This window comes from Gobio gobio (assembly GCF_949357685.1).
Source record: "Gobio gobio genome assembly, chromosome: 9".
Classification (NCBI taxonomy): domain Eukaryota; kingdom Metazoa; phylum Chordata; class Actinopteri; order Cypriniformes; family Gobionidae; genus Gobio; species Gobio gobio.
The window spans coordinates 4161126-4179113 of NC_137115.1; the positions used below are offsets into that span (position 1 = coordinate 4161126).

The following is a 17988-nucleotide window of genomic DNA, read 5'->3' on the forward strand; positions in this document are numbered from 1 at the left end:
TCTTTTTTTATTAGTGCAGACATGCAGTCTATTAATTTAACCCTGACAACTGTCTAGCCATGCCCTAGCAACCATTTAGAGCACCCTAGCAACCCAAACCCATAGAGCGATATCTTCAAATCTGAATGTCATAGAGGCCTTGGGGTTTGTTTCTATCATTCATACTGACAAGCAGCCTTTGAAGTATCATCATTGGCAGCTGCTAGGTCACTCCCTAGTAACCAAGCAGAGTACCATAGCAACCATTTAGCAAGACCTATATCTCTGACCTACATCGTTGAGTCAAAGGGGTTGGCTCTTTTGACTCATGCTAGCAAACAGGACTTCCAACATACTACACATGCTAGCAGTGAATAACTACTTGCTAATAGTGATTAGCTAAGTGTTAAAACATAGTAACTTATTATTAAAACATGATTAAAAAACAAGTCAAAATATGTGCTAGCATCACGCTAACAACATGCAAAATCATGTTAGCATCGCCTAGCTATGTGCTAAAACATGCTAATAACATTTTAAAAACTATAAAAACTCGATAATAACCATCGGTGACAACTATCAACAGCCCAGCAACACCCTAGCAACCACACAGAACACCTTGGCAACCACCCAGAACACCCTAGCAACTCCCTAGCAACCACTCAGAACACCCTAGCAACCGCATAGAAACAACCTAGCAACCGAGTGCTGGGTTTTGCCACTTCAAGCACCACTCACATTTTCTTCAGGAAATGTACATTCTAGTTACTTCTATTGTCTTTAAACTGCATTGCCGAATATATACGAAGTGAGTGCGAAATTAATGTAATGTTCTTGGATGGTTTTGTACACTTAATTACATGTTATTTACAATTAGAAAATGTACTACAGTTTGAAAGTATATTTAATGCTATAAATTGTTCTATTTTGACCCACTTAAGTAGGACTTTACATGTAATATGAGATAAAACACTACAAAAATTAATGTACTTTATGCTAATCAACACATACAAATAATGTACTTATTAAAGTATAAGTAAAACTTAGCGTACTTAAGTGCGTTAAAGTGTACTCTATTTAAGTGCACTTAAGTAACCTAGCAAATAGGGCTTCCAACATTCTACAAATGCTAGCAGTGAATAACTACTGCTAATAGTGATTAGCTAAGTGTTAAAACATAGTAACTAATTATTAAAACATGATAAAAAACAAGTCAAAATGCGCAAGCATCACGCTAACAACATGCAAAATCGTGTTTGCTTCGCCTAGCTATGTGCTAAAACATGTGAAAAACATTTTAAAAACTATAAAAACTCCATAATAACCATCTGTGACAACTATCAACAACCCAGCAACACGCTAGCAACCACACAGAACACCTTGGCAACCACCCAGAACACCCTAGTAACCACTCAGAACACCCTAGCAACCGCATAGAAACACCCTAGCAACCGAGTGCTGGGTTTTGCCACTTCAAGCACCACTCACATTTTCTTCAGGAAATGTACATTCTAGATACTTCTATTGTCTTTAAACTGTATTGCCGAATATGTTTTTTAATATATTTTTGGATGGCTTTGTACACATAATTACGTGTTATTTACAATAAGAAAATGTACTACAGTTTGAAAGTATATTTAATGCTATAAATTGTTCTTTTTGACCCACTTAAGTTGAAGTTTACATGTAATATGAGATAAAACACTACAAAAATTCATGTAATTATTAAAGTACTTAAGTGCGTTAAAGTGTACTCTATTTAAGTGCACTTAAGTGGCCTTTTATGGCTGTTTACACTACAATCAATGCACTTCTTTTTCACAAGGGAATTCACACACACCAACACACCAGGTCATGACCGTCATGTTTCCTCCTCTGGTGTAGATATTAACGAGTGTTTGCAGCCGGGTTTCTGTGAAAACGGGAACTGTGTAAACACCCGAGGGAGCTACAGTTGCATCTGCAAAGAGAGCTACTTATTGGACGCCTCTCATGGGATCTGCATCTGTAAGTACGGGACTGACGGCGTCACATGAGAGGAGACCGGCGGTGGGAATATGGCAGGACAGATGCCACACAGCTACAGCTCTCACTCATACACATGCACGCCAACACAACTCAATGAGCAGTGTTGGGGAAAGTTACTCTGAAAAGTAATGCATTACAATATTGTGTTACTCCCTTAAAAAGTAACTAATTGAGTTACTTAGTTACTTTTTAAGAAAAGTAATGTGTTACGTTCTCACCTGAGCGGGGCTTGTTTTTGTTTATAACAAAAAAGTTATATTTTTGTACAATGGTAAAGACCTCTTCATACCAAAATTGAAATAATAAGCCTCAGGCTGAGGTAAAAATGCAGATTCCCGCATGAACAGTAGAGGGCGCAGCTCTGGATACACGAGAAAAAAGTTTTACCAATAAAAACAAAAAATCTAGTCATTTCATCATCAAAGGTCAGCAGCAAGACATTGGTAAATTAAATATAAAGGTAGATTACGCATAAAATAGTTGTTTTATTTAACATTTAATTATTGGAGGTTTGCATAGTACTCTGATTTTGCATTTGACTGATTGTATTCATTTTGAGGAGTACAGAATCTTTATTGTGCAAGTGAGATAAATAAATGCTCACATTTGGTCTGGAACTACAATGACCATCATGTTCACACACACACACACACACACACACACACACACACACACACACACACACACACACACACACACACACACACACACACACACACACACACACACACACACACACACACACACACACACACACACACACACACACACACACACACACACACACACACACACACACACACACACACCTCTGCACTTATGTTTCTCAACATGGGGACAGGAGAGCTGTCAGTCAAATTAATGTGAAAAAGTAACTTGCGTTATTTTGTTGTAAATTTTAAAAGTAATGCGTTACTTTACTAGTTACTTGGAAAAAGTAATATTAATACGTAACTCAAGTTACTTGTAATTAGGGATCGCCCGATATGGATTTTTTTAGTGCCGATGCCGAAACCGATTTTTTTTCATCACCCTTAGCCGATGAGCGATACGGGCTGCCGATTTTCTTGAGCCGATATTTGGAGCCGATACTGCTTTTTCTCCCTCAATTTACAACAAAAAAATGACACAATGATCATGATGATAATTTAAAATTTACAATTTAAAAAAGGAACATTTATTGAACTAAAAAAACCAATATTTAACAAATAGTAAAAACAGGTGAGGTAGAACAAGAAAAATAAAAGTTGTGAAAATAAATTCTGAAAATAAATATTTAAGCATAAATAAAATAATTACACTATTGCACACAGTATCAACAAGCAAGCAGCAGAATAAAGTGCACACTGACTGTACTATACTTCATTTTAAAACTATTTACAACCTATTCATTTAATGGTTACGCTCTAAGAAATTGGGTTGTTTTAAACCAGCAATTGGGTTGTTTTGACCCAGCGGTTGGGTTAAATGTTTGCTTAAAACAACCCAATTGCTGGGTTAAAACAACCCAATTGATGGGTTAGTCCATTTTCAACCCAACTTGGGTTATTTTTAACCCAGCATTTTTTAGAGTGTAGGTGCACTTCACTTAATCTCTTGTAGAGCAACACCAGCGGTAATTCAGGAAAAAATCTCCCAATGCTCCACGAGAAACTTCAGTCTTTCGACCTTTTACCATCGTATCAATTCTCAATTGATTTTGATTAATATGCGCGAGGGAGAGCAAGAGAGTTTGAAGATGGTGAGAGCTGCCCTGTGGACGCCTGTCTGTAAATAATGCAGGGAAAAAAATATCGGTGAACGCAGCAGCCTTGTTTCCCATATATCGGTCTAACACTACTTGTAATGCGTTACCCCCAACACTGATCATGAGTGTCAAATCCACACTACAACGTGAATGCAAATGAGTGAAGGTTTTGGCTGTGTGGCGCTGCGTCTCTGTCTATTCCAGAAGGCATTATTGGCACTGCTTGAGAGATTCCTGTTGGCTCTATGCATATGCATCCTTAGATCCTGATCGCTCCGTGTTTTCCCATCGACTGGGAGCTGCCTCTTTCTGCCTGAGTTTTTGCATCTGGGAAATTCTGTGACTCTATTTTAATCAAGTTTTCTTCTTGTCTGAATCTTGTCAAGCCTTCTTGAGACTCTGAGCATGTTTGTCCGTCAGGTAAGTGTATGCCTGCTGTGTATGTACTACATCGTGCAGTGATTTGCTCAAGCTGATCTGTATGTCATTTCCAGTGGCTCTGTGGCTGATTATTGTATGCCTGGCTCTACTTTAAACTTTGTTTGTGCTGCTGAACCAATCGAAGCGCCAAAAGTGTAAAGAATGATGTCAATGTAGAAATATTTATTCCCTCTGAGCTAGATTTGCGTAAATATGACGTCCACAACCAACTTAAAGGAATAGTTTGCTAAAAGAATCATTTACTCACATCATTCCAAACCTGTACAACCTTCTTTCTTCGTGGAACACAAAAGGAGATGTTCTGCAGAATGTCCAAGCTGCTCTTTTTCCATGCAATGAACTTAGCGATTCACAATATAAGTTGTGCACTATATTCTAAGCCATACAATAACTTTGTGTGATGAGCAGGCAAAAAATAAAGACCTTCTTCTTTGAAAATGTTGGCATCTGCCGCATGATTTTTTTCAAGATTTCAGTGAATTTTGTCTGTTACTCACACTAAGCTATTACCTTGTGGAATTTTTTTTTACTTAATTGTACTTAATGTGCACTTATAGTGTACTTCAAATCTTAAAAATATATATATATTATTAAAATATATACTTGCAGATAATATAATATTAATGTAATAAAAGGCTGCTTAAGTTTCTTAATACACTTAAGTACATTTTTAAGTAAAAATGTTAACTTAAAAGTTTTCATTTTAAGTGCTTTTTATGCTTTAACAATAGAAATGTAGTAAGGTGTGGAAGCTTGTTTCCGCCACAGAATATAAAAAAAAATTCTGACTCAAATATTTCTCACAATTGCGACTATATCTTGCAATTCTTAGAAAAAAAGTCAGAATTTTGAGGCATAAAGTCAGAATTGTGAGGTGTAAAGTCAGAAATGTGAGGTGCAAAGTCAGAATTGTGAGGTATAAACTCAGAATTGTGAGGTATAAAGTCAGAATTGTTAGGTATAAAGTCAGAATTGTGAGGTGTAAAGTAAGAATTGTGAGGTGTAAAGTCAGAATTGTGAGGTGTAAAGTCAGAATTGTGAGGTATAAAGTCAGAATTGTGAGGTATAAAGTCAGAATTGTGAGATATAAAGTCAGAATTGTGAGGTGCAAAGTCAGAATTGTGAGGTGTAAAGTAAGAATTGTGAGGTGCAAAGTCAGAATTGTGAGGTGTAAAGTAAGAATTGTGAGGTGTAAAGTAAGAATTGTGAGGTGTAAAGTCAGAATTGTGAGGTATAAAGTAAGAATTGTGAGGTGTAAAGTCAGAATTGTGAGGTGTAAAGTCAGAATTGTGAGGTATAAAGTCAGAATTGTGAGGTGCAAAGTCAGAATTGTGAGGTGTAAAGTAAGAATTGTGAGGTGCAAAGTCAGAATTGTGAGGTGTAAAGTAAGAATTGTGAGGTGCAAAGTCAGAATTGTGAGGTGTAAAGTAAGAATTGTGAGGTGCAAAGTCAGAATTGTGAGGTGTAAAGTAAGAATTGTGAGGTGTAAAGTAAGAATTGTGAGGTGTAAAGTCAGAATTGTGAGGTATAAAGTAAGAATTGTGAGGTATAAAGTCAGAATTGTGAGGTGTAAATTCAGAATTTTGAGGTATAAAGTAAGAATTGTGAGGTATAAAGTCAGAATTGAGAGGTGTAAAGTCAGAATTGTGAGGTGCAAAGTCAGAATTGTGAGGTGTAAAGTCAGAATTGTGAGGTGTAAAGTCAGAATTGTGAGGTGCAAAGTCAGAATTGTGAGGTATAAAGTCAGAATTGTGAGGTATAAAGTCAGAATTGTGAGGTGCAAAGTCAGAATTGTGAGGTATAAAGTAAGAATTGTGAGGTGTAAAGTCAGAATTGTGAGGTGTAAAGTCAGAATTGTGAGGTGTAAAGTCAGAATTGTGAGGTGTAAAGTCAGAATTGTGAGGTGTAAAGTAAGAATTGTGAGGTGCAAAGTCAGAATTGTGAGGTGTAAAGTAAGAATTGTGAGGTGTAAAGTAAGAATTGTGAGGTGTAAAGTCAGAATTGTGAGGTATAAAGTAAGAATTGTGAGGTATAAAGTCAGAATTGTGAGGTGTAAATTCAGAATTTTGAGGTATAAAGTAAGAATTGTGAGGTATAAAGTCAGAATTGTGAGGTGTAAAGTCAGAATTGTGAGGTGCAAAGTCAGAATTGTGAGGTGTAAAGTCAGAATTGTGAGGTGTAAAGTCAGAATTGTGAGGTGCAAAGTCAGAATTGTGAGGTATAAAGTCAGAATTGTGAGGTATAAAGTCAGAATTGTGAGGTGCAAAGTCAGAATTGTGAGGTATAAAGTAAGAATTGTGAGGTGTAAAGTCAGAATTGTGAGGTGTAAAGTCAGAATTGTGAGGTGTAAAGTCAGAATTGTGAGGTGTAAAGTCAGAATTGTGAGGTGTAAAGTAAGAATTGTGAGGTGTAAAGTCAGAATTGTGAGGTGTAAAGTCAGAATTGTGAGGTGTAAAGTAAGAATTGTGAGGTGCAAAGTCAGAATTGTGGGTGTAAAGTCAGAATTGTGAGGTGTAAAGTCAGAATTGTGAGGTATAAAGTCAGAATTGTGAGGTGCAAAGTCAGAATTGTGAGGTATAAAGTAAGAATTGTGAGGTGTAAAGTCAGAATTGTGAGGTGTAAAGTCAGAATTGTGAGGTGTAAAGTCAGAATTGTGAGGTGTAAAGTCAGAATTGTGAGGTGTAAAGTAAGAATTGTGAGGTGTAAAGTCAGAATTGTGAGGTGTAAAGTCAGAATTGTGAGGTGTAAAGTAAGAATTGTGAGGTGCAAAGTCAGAATTGTGGGTGTAAAGTCAGAATTGTGAGGTGTAAAGTCAGAATTGTGAGGTGCAAAGTCAGAATTGTGGGTGTAAAGTAAGAATTGTGAGGTATAAAGTCAGAATTGTGAGGTGTAAAGTAAGAATTGTGAGGTATAAAGTCAGAATTGTGAGGTGTAAAGTCAGAATTGTGAGGTGCAAAGTAAGAATTGTGAGGTATAAAGTCAGAATTGTGAGGTGCAAAGTCAGAATTGTGAGGTGTAAAGTAAGAATTGTGAGGTGCAAAGTCAGAATTGTGGGTGTAAAGTCAGAATTGTGAGGTGTAAAGTAAGAATTGTGAGGTGTAAAGTCAGAATTGTGAGGTGTAAAGTAAGAATTGTGAGGTATAAAGTCAGAATTGTGAGGTGTAAAGTCAGAATTGTGAGGTGCAAAGTAAGAATTGTGAGGTATAAAGTCAGAATTGTGAGGTGCAAAGTCAGAATTGTGAGGTGTAAAGTAAGAATTGTGAGGTGCAAAGTCAGAATTGTGGGTGTAAAGTCAGAATTGTGAGGTGCAAAGTCAGAATTGTGAGGTGTAAAGTCAGAATTGTGAGGTGCAAAGTCAGAATTGTGAGGTGTAAAGTAAGAATTGTGAGGTATAATGTCAGAATTGTGAGGTGTAAAGTCAGAATTGTGAGGTGCAAAGTAAGAATTGTGAGGTGTAAAGTCAGAATTGTGAGGTGTAAAGTCAGAATTGCGAGGTGTAAAGTCAGAATTGTGAGGTGCAAAGTCAGAATTGTGAGGTGTAAAGTAAGAATTGTGAGGTGCAAAGTCAGAATTGTGGGTGTAAAGTCAGAATTGTGAGGTGTAAAGTAAGAATTGTGAGGTGTAAAGTCAGAATTGTGTGGTGTACAGTCAGAATTGTGAGGTGTAAAGTAAGAATTGTGAGGTGTAAAGTCAGAATTATGAGGTGTAAAGTAAGAATTGTGAGGTGTAAAGTAAGAATTGTGAGGTGTAAAGTAAGAATTGTGAGGTGTAAAGTAAGAATTGTGAGGTGTAAAGTCAGAATTGTGAGGTGAATTGTGAGGTGTAAAGTCAGAATTGTGAGGTGTAAAGTCAGAATTATGAGGTGTAAAGTAAGAATTGTGAGGTGTAAAGTAAGAATTGTGAGGTGTAAAGTAAGAATTGTGAGGTGTAAAGTAAGAATTGTGAGGTATAAAGTCAGAATTGTGAGGTGCAAAGTCAGAATTGTGAGGTGTAAAGTAAGAATTGTGAGGTGCAAAGTCAGAATTGTGGGTGTAAAGTCAGAATTGTGAGGTGCAAAGTCAGAATTGTGAGGTGTAAAGTCAGAATTGTGAGGTGCAAAGTCAGAATTGTGAGGTGTAAAGTAAGAATTGTGAGGTATAATGTCAGAATTGTGAGGTGTAAAGTCAGAATTGTGAGGTGCAAAGTAAGAATTGTGAGGTGTAAAGTCAGAATTGTGAGGTGTAAAGTCAGAATTGCGAGGTGTAAAGTCAGAATTGTGAGGTGCAAAGTCAGAATTGTGAGGTGCAAAGTCAGAATTGTGGGTGCAAAGTAAGAATTGTGAGGTGTAAAGTCAGAATTGTGAGGTGTAAAGTCAGAATTGCGAGGTGTAAAGTCAGAATTGTGAGGTGTAAAGTAAGAATTGTGAGGTGCAAAGTCAGAATTGTGGGTGTAAAGTCAGAATTGTGAGGTGTAAAGTAAGAATTGTGAGGTGTAAAGTCAGAATTGTGTGGTGTACAGTCAGAATTGTGAGGTGTAAAGTAAGAATTGTGAGGTGTAAAGTCAGAATTGTGAGGTGTAAAGTAAGAATTGTGAGGTGTAAAGTAAGAATTGTGAGGTGTAAAGTAAGAATTGTGAGGTGTAAAGTAAGAATTGTGAGGTGTAAAGTCAGAATTGTGAGGTGAATTGTGAGGTGTAAAGTCAGAATTGTGAGGTGTAAAGTCAGAATTGTGAGGTGTAAAGTCAGAATTGTGAGGTGTAAAGTCAGAATTGTGAGGTGTAAAGTCAGAATTGTGAGGTGTAAAGTCAGAATTGTGAGGTGTAAAGTCAGAATTGTGAGGTGTAAAGTCAGAATTGTGAAGTGTAAAGTCAGAATTGTGAGGTGTAAAGTAAGAATTGTGAGGTGTAAAGTAAGAATTGTGAGATGTAAAGTCAGAATTGTGAGGTGTAAAGTCAGAATTGTGAGATGTAAAGTCAGAATTGCGAGGCAAATTCTTTTTAACAGAGTTTATATCTCAGTTCTGAAAAAAGAAAAGAAGTCAGAATTGCGAGATATAAGCGCGCAATTGCAAAAAGCAAAAAAAAAATAAAAAAATCTCGCAATTGTGAGGAAAAAAAGTCAGAAAAGTTGCAACTATCCGTGACGGAAACAAGCTTCTATAGTAAAGTACACTTGTTTCAAAAACGATAGAATTTTGAAATGACATATTAAGATATACTAAAGTTCTACTTAAGTGTGTCAAAAAAGCTAATTCAAAAATGTCTTGATTTAAAAAAATATATAATTAACACTTAAGTAAAATATTTCCATAATATTTTTTCTTTTTAAATATGTTCTAAAATGAACTTCTTTTTCTCAAGGGTATGGCTTCAGGTGGAGATTATATATCATAGACAGATTTTCTGAGACCTTTATGGTCACCGCATGCTTTCATTGTATGGAAAAGAGCAGCGTGAACATTCCTCTAAACTCCTGCTTTTGTGCTCCACAGAAAAAAACAAAGTCATACAGGTTTGGAAGGGCATGAGGGCGAGTAATCAACGACTGGGGGAACTAACCCTTTAAAAGAAGCCGTATGAAGACATCATAAACGAATGCACTAGTGTCTGCATGTACGATCTGTGGCATGTTTAGATTCATATCCCTAACTCTGTCCCTGCGTAATTATATTCTGCATTGTTTTCCCCCCTCGTAGCGCAGAAGGTGATCTCGGAGGATAAGGACCAGTGCTTCCGTATCCTGAACCAGGGCGCCTGTTCTCTTCCCATCCTGAGGAACATCACCAAGCAGATCTGCTGCTGCAGTCGAGTGGGAAAAGCCTGGGGGAAGAAGTGCGAGTTCTGCCCTTTCTTCGGCTCAGGTAAGAGGCATTCAAAGAATGCACTTGTCCTTTCAATCTGCATTGGAATGAACATCTTTAATGCATAAGTTTGGGAAAAGGATGCATGACAGCACTGAGAACATTACAGTGTTAGTACACAATATTGAAACAACATGATTTGGGAGTCCAACTGTTCCTAAAGGACCCGTCCCACCCACACCACCAGCGATATTTCTTTGAAAATGTCTGGAGGAATATCAAAGAAGATGGAATTTGCAAATTGTCTGTCTTGGTTTAAATACCTCAAGTTGTGGTTCTAGCGTTGTCCTGGTTGACCCTTCCCATTCCCGGCTAAACAAAAAACTGCATTAGACTTTAACCCTTTCATGAATGCATTATGGAAAAAATTATCTAGATTTTTTTTTTAATTCTTTTTATTACTGTAATATGATGCTAAAATTGAAATCCATTTTAATTTTTACAAAATTCAGTTTTATTTAAAAATTATTTAACTGTATGTGCACACCATGCAACAAAAGCGTAAAATGGGACAAAAAGCCACAGACGACAATATGGAATATTGTGCTTTTATTAAGTTATTTAATGCTATGCATAACAGCTCAGATATTTAAAACATTAACATTACAATATAACAACGATAAAACACATAGTGTCGGAACTATAATGCTAGTTACATATATGTGGAAACCTAATAGCAATATGGGCTGGGCTTTGCTGGCACACACTCCTCATCAGTGCGGTCACTGTCACACACACACACACACACACACACACACACACACACACACACACACACACGTTTGTTTTTGTGAAATGTGAGGACATTCCATAGGCGTAATGGTTTTATACCATACAAACCGTTTTTTCTATCCCCTTACACTGCCCCTGCCCCTAAACCTACCCATCACACACACACACACACACACACACACACACACACACACACACACACACACACACACACACACACACACACACACACACACACACACACACACACACACACACACACACACACACACACACACACACACACACACACACACACACACACACACACACACACACACACACACTGTCCTCTGAACTGAGTGCTTGACCTGTGCTGTCCCTGTTTGGTAGGCAAAATGCTAATTTATCTCGGTATGTATGTGTAAAGTTGCCATTTAATGCCATAATATGTCACTTTTAATGGTTATTTATGTTGATATATTTGTTAAATGTCTGTTTTATTACAAAATAAGACAATTCAAAACATATTTGCAAAAACAGAACAGATATACTAGCAGGTTACAGAAATCAGACTTTATGCAATCTGACTCCACTGTTGCATGACAGTTAGTTTTTGGTGTATAAAAACATTTTACTCTAAATTTTAGTTTTTAAAATACTAACATATTCATCATATTCATTCATCATTTTTTTAGCTCAATTGACCTCCTTATGTAAAAGTTTTTCACAGATATGCCTGGGGCATTTGGCACATGGCTATCACTGTCAGCCATCTTGGATTAATGATGCCATAAAGCAATGAATATTTGGGTTACAAGACAGTAGCCACTGTTAAAATATTGCTGTCAATCTACTGGCACTGCCCTCAAGTGGTCTGGAGAGAATTACCACGATAAATGAACCCTAAATGGAGTTAAATGAACTGTCCCCAAATGTGGACACCATGCATGAAAGGGTTCAAATGTGTTCAGCATCTAACCTTGTGTTCACAGCTGCCTTCAAAGAGATCTGTCCTGCTGGACCGGGCTATCATTATTCGGCTTCAGCTGTCAAGTTTAACCAAAGACTCTCCGAGATGCTTGACACCGGCGGGCCGCCCTTGGTCTCCGAAAACGGCCGCATCCAACAACCGACCAACACGCAAACCATCCGAGTCCAGCAACCGTCGATCTCCACAAGAGCACAGCAACCCGACACGAATCCACAGAGCGGTTCGTTCATCATTATAACTCAACCCAATCCAAACCTGTCGACAGGCGGCGGCTCTCAAACCACAAACGCCAGACCTCTGCAGCCTTCCGGTTTCCGTCCTGGGAACGCTGCCACCGCATCCAAACCGCCGGCCAGAGCGATCACGCGTGAGTGACAGCCTTTCTTATTGAGCTGTTTATTAACACACAGTTGTGTAAGTGGGTTTAATTCCATTTAAATGTTTACAGCTGTTGTCCGGACGCAAACCAGCCGGCCCTCGGTTAACAGACAGCCTCCGGTCAGAACTCTGCCTTTTCCGGCTACACCCAGACCACCGCCAACTAGACAAGGTAACTACAACACTATTTCACTCAATTATTAGATTCAAATGTATTATCATTTCTTGTACGGTCTTCATTTGGGAATTACACTCAGGGTCTTTGGGGTCTCCACAGACCCTAGGCAACAAAATGTAATTTTGTAACAAAATAATAGTTTTTGTTTAACTAATGTAATTTTACTTTGTTTATTAATGTTTTTACTCAACATCTGTGCAGTTTTTGGAGTATTTATTTATAAATTTAAATTTATATAAATAAATAAAAAAATATTTTTTTAATGGATTTGCACACAAAATCTGTTTTTTTTATGTAAAATAGACCTTTTATTCGTGGGGATAACATGGATAATTTGACATGGTTTAGTGTAAGATTTTTGCCCATCTTTTTAAAAATGAACATACAGAGGAAAAAAAACATTTGACTGACTGAAAGACATCTTTTCACAAGTATTTTTCAGTTGGATTCATATCTAAATGTTATGAAATCACAGTTATAACAATTCAAATTAATTAATTTTACCAATTTTTTTTCCCAATGATGTTACATTATGAATACAATCAAACCTGAACAAGAGAAAAGTTGGAGTCTTTAGAGCTTATCATTTATTTCAAACATCTGATTTTATTATAATTCTACAAATTTAATCTACACTTCAGTTACTAACTGTAACAGAACAAAAAATAACAGGAATTAACAGTTATATTACATATTGAGTAAATAATACACAAATGTATTCGTGTGTGTGTGTGTGTGTGTGTGTGTGTGTGTGTGTGTGTGTGTGTGTGTGTGTGTGTGTGTGTGTGTGTGTGTGTGTGTGTGTGTGTGTGTGTGTTGGGTAGGTTTAGGGGCAGGGGCAGTGTAGGGGGATAGAATATACGGTATGTACGGTATAAAAACCATTACGCCTATGGAAAGTCCCCATAAAACATGAAAACCCAACATTGTGGATGTTTTATGCATTGTTGGAAGTGTGCCACTTCATTTCTGTATGCGTGTTCTGTGTTGTTTCTGTTTTTGAGGAGGAATTTTGTCCATTTTCTAAGCGGGGTCTCTGCTGAGTGTGACTTTTTTTTATCACACAAACATAAAAACAGATATCAATCAAATATTTTTTTTTTAATTTGTAGATCTAGAGAGTGTTGACAACTGTACAAAGTCTCATATCATTTGGACAATGCAAGGCAGGCTTTGCTAAAAAGTTGTTACTCAAGGATGGATCTGTACCCACTGTCCGTGATCCAGCTTATAGTCTCCGGAGCGGTACTGGTCACGGCAGTAATGAAAGTGTCAGGTTTGGGTGTAGAGATGAGGCGAGGACTCAGGGATACAGAAATATGGGCTTTTTATTATAAAAATAAAATAAAACAAGACAAACAAAAACAACCCAGAGGGGGAAAAAACAGACTTGGCTTGACTTGAGGAGCAGGAAAACAGGAGGAATGTTTGACAACGATCCAGCACAGGACTGCAAACACAAGGACTCTAACGCCCGTCCCAAATGGCACACTTCATGTGCACTATCGGTCTTGTTGACTTACAATGGCCGTTGCGTGTGCATGTCCGTTAAGTCCACGAGACCCCAGGGTGTCCCATTTGTCATTTTAGGTCTCAGAAGGGTGCTCGCGAGCTCCCCCTTTGAGGTCGATATGCGCCCTCGATGTGCATTTCTGCAGAGCCCGCACTGGTGTGGGTTACACAGCGGACTTCTTCCCAGCAGTCAAAACGGCATTACGTCGTGAAAGTGCAGACTCAGAGGAAGACCGTGAGGGTTTAGGGTGCCATTTTGGACAGGGCCTAAATGGGGACCAAACGAAAGAGGGTAACGAGGGAAGACAGGTGGGGCAAATTAACCAATAATCAGGAAACAAGGTGGGCGGAGTTAGACAATAGACATGAGCATATGGCACAAAGAAACACTTGACAAGACATGTTCACACAAAACATGACAACATGAAAGCACGCAGCCGATGTAAACACGAACCGCATGCTACACAGAACACAACACACACGGACAGAAGAGCTCACACGACAAGACAGAGCACGCGAGAACGAGCAAATGCTCATTCCATGCGCTCACAACTGAAAACAAACACGTGGAGCATGAATGTCTGAATCCCAACACAAAACCCAAACCAGACCGAAGTGCTGGGATCCGAACACCACACCCCGCACACAAAACTCACAAGGACAGAAGAGCACGCAGCTCGAGCATGCTCAAGACACAAGACAAGACAAACAATACAGGAGTTCTGTCACAAACCAAGGGTAAGCTAGACCGAAGTGACAGAACCCTGACAGAAAGGGAGAACACACTTTATTACAGAGTTGCTTTATGGATTTAAAGTCTACCAGTTTATTAAAGGGTTAGTTCACCCAAAAATGAAAATTCTGTCATTAATTCCTCACCCTCATGTCGTTCGACACCCGTCAGTCCTCCGTTCATCTTCAGACACAAATGAAGATATTTTAGTGTAAAGCTGATGCTGAGAAAGGCTTCAGATAGGCCTCCATTGGCATTCAGTACATTTACACTCCCAAGACCCATAAAAGGCACTTAAAACGTCGTTACAAAGTCCATCTCACCACAGTGACTCTACAATAATTTTACGATGCGACGACAATAGTTTTTGTGCGCAAAAAAAAAATCAAAATAACCTTTATCCAACTTGTTCTTGTCTTCCGTGTGTGCCTCCACGACGCATGCGCGAGAATATGACGCAGATGCGGCGCTCGGACACATGACCCAGAAGAGATTTGTTTACAAGCAGAGGAAGACCCACAAAAACTATTGTCGTCGCATCGGAAAATTGTAACGAGTGCCTTTTATGGGTCTTGTGAGTGTAAATGTACTGAATGCCAACGGAGGCCTATCTGAAGCCTTTCTCAGCCATCAGATTTCAACTAAAATATCTTCATTTGTGTCTGAAGATGAACGGAGGTCTGACGGGTGTCGAACGACATGAGGGTGAGGAATTAATGACAGAATTTTCATTTTTGGGTGATCTAACCCTTTAAGTACCCCCAGAAAAAGCATAAAGTCTGTATGTATTTGTTTACTGTTAGTCGAAAGGAGTGTTTCTGTGTAATTCTCTCTGTATGCTGATCATAATGCTAGGGGGAGAGAGTTTAATGCGCTCTTCTTGTACTGTGTATTCAGCTCTTACAGTGATTTTCTGGAGTGAAACAGACGCTTCATCTTTTGTGTGAAGTACAAGACACTTCATTAAAATCATCAGTAAATTTGTCCATCATTCGGACAAATCAGGCAAGAACTTAAAGGATTAGTTCACCCACAAATGGAAATTCTGTCATTAATGTTTATATGTGAATAAAAGCCTAAATTCAATCTGTATAAGATTGTGTATAAAACGACCGTGTCTCTTCAGACAATTTGGACTAAACTTCTTAATTCTTATGGATTTGTTTTACGATCTCTTTATGAACTTTTTCAAGCGTCAAAGTGGGAGTTGCGTAGCTGTCAATGGAGGGACCGAAATCTCTCATATTTCATCAAAATGACCTTCACTTGTGTTCTGAAGATGAACGAAAGTCTTACGGTTGTGTAACGACACGAGGGAGAGGAATTAATGACAGAATTTAATTTTTTGGATGAACTAAACATTTAAGCACTAACATAGTGCTGTCGTTATGGCCACTGGATAAGCACAAAGACTCACTTATCCAAGACACACAGAGGAAACTCATCGGCCTGCTCATATAAATGACCGACATCTTTGATTTGAAGAGGAGTTGAAGTGACGCCAAATTCATGTCAACCTTGAAGAATGCAGAGCCGAAATCAGCACTGTAATTTTCTCATCATTTGCATCCAGTTTGATTTCTTTGATGATTTGGGTTTGGAGAGGAATGAATAAATGTCCATCACGTTGTGAACACAGCATACCTCAGAGATTGAGTCGGGCTAATCTGATTAGATAACCACAAACTGACCTGATATCGAATCGATGTGTGTTTCCCCCAGATGCCCGAGTGTGTGAATCGCGACCTCAGGTGTGCGGGTCGGGTCGCTGTATTGACCTGCCAGGCGGCAGACACACGTGTGTGTGTAACACTGGATATATCCTCAATCCTCAGCAAGGACACTGTCAAGGTATGAACCTGGGAGTTAATGAACGGCTTTAATAAGAAATAAGCAATGCTGCAGACTCACAGAAGAAGATAAATATGATAAATATGTACCTCCTAAAGGCCCAGCAGGCACCGAACGTCAATAGATTGACATTAGGGTTCTGACCTCAACCCGATTTTCATCTTAAACCAAAATGCAACGTCCGTACAACGTTGGATGTTGACGTCAATATGACGTTGGTTTGACGTTGGCTTTTGGTTACTTTACAACACAACCTAAAAACAACTAAATATCAACTTCAGCTGACGTTGGTATTGGACATCAAATTAACGTTGGCATTAGACGTTGATCTGACCTTGAATTTTGGTCACCTGTAGGGATGCACAGAATCCAGGATTCGGGTTTGGTTTCGGACGAATATTGGGCTTTTTGACGGGGTTCGGTTTCCACCGAACCGAGCCCTAGGCTTGCACTACGCGCCTCCACTGGTCTAACGTAATGGTGCCGCCGTTGATTATGGGAACGTGTTTACTAGGTGGACCGTTCAAATGCAGTCTGTGAGAAAGTGAAAATGGAACTCGTGAACAGAAAACGTGTTGTTTGGCAGTACTTTTAGTCAAAAGAAGGCGATTCAAGTTGAGCTACATGTTCAATTTGCAAAGCCGATTTGTCTCATGGTGACAAGGACCCTAAACAATAGCCGCTGTTAAAACATTTGCGTATGAAACATCCGAAAGAATATGAGTTGTGCATGAGGGAATCTACAGACAGCACCAATGCAGCAACTTCAGGTACGGCAAAGGAAGGACAGTCATCCTGGCATAATGTTGCCTATTCTTAATTCAAATTAAATTAAATTAAAAATACATTGCTGTAGGGATGCTCATTTTGGTTAATTTTCCCAACCGACAACCGCTGCTCTTTATCTGAAGATTATTAACTGTTAACTGATAAGATTATAATATTGAATTGGCATTAATTCAATTAAATTCAAATTTATTTGTATAGCGCTTTTCACGATACATATCGTTTCAAAAGCAGCTTCACAGAAAATGCATCTACATTACAATTTAAATTGATTTGTACATGTTATGCATTTCAAAAATGCACATATACAAAGCACACAGATTAGCTAACTATCCATTATTAATCAATATAATAACTATGGCACAGAAATAAGAATACATGTTGTTAATGAATAGGGTATATAGAGATTTTATATATTTTTTTATAGAGGCATTAACTAAAAATACGATTGACGAGTGTCTGTGACCCGTTTAAAAAGACACTTTTTTTCACAGGTTAATTTTACTGTGCAAACGGCAGCACAGATCAGATAAAATATAAATAAAAAGCATAAAATAAATAGGCCTACACTAAATATTTTTCACTTAAATAATTACCAAATTAAGATGACAAAACGAAAATACACTGAATCCGTTTGAAGCTTTGAAGAACAGGAATAGTTTTTTTGTCAAATAAAAAAGCAGGCCTACCTCAATCCACACCTTGCAAGGTTTTTTTTGTTTTTTTTTAAAGTAACATGTCTAAGTGATGTGGGTTAGTCTGGAGCGCAGCCTGTTGACAGCTAAACCCGCGGCAGAAACACCGTCTCACCTT

The 17988-nt window shown here is 38.2% G+C and overlaps 1 protein-coding gene across 3 annotated transcripts in view; it reads left to right on the forward strand.

The window, feature by feature from the left end:
- ltbp4 (latent transforming growth factor beta binding protein 4) overlaps positions 1-17988 on the forward strand; it is a 121842-nt gene that overhangs the window by 52826 nt on the left and 51028 nt on the right. For 2 of the 3 annotated variants that reach the window (XM_079825954.1, XM_079825955.1), the window contains exons 6-10: positions 1864-1986; positions 9868-10032; positions 11739-12104; positions 12186-12287; positions 16261-16389. In XM_079825954.1, the coding sequence (XP_079682080.1) occupies positions 1864-1986; positions 9868-10032; positions 11739-12104; positions 12186-12287; positions 16261-16389 (885 nt within the window). The remainder of the gene's footprint in view (positions 1-1863; positions 1987-9867; positions 10033-11738; positions 12105-12185; positions 12288-16260; positions 16390-17988) is intronic. The other variant, XM_079825956.1, reaches the window with a different exon arrangement.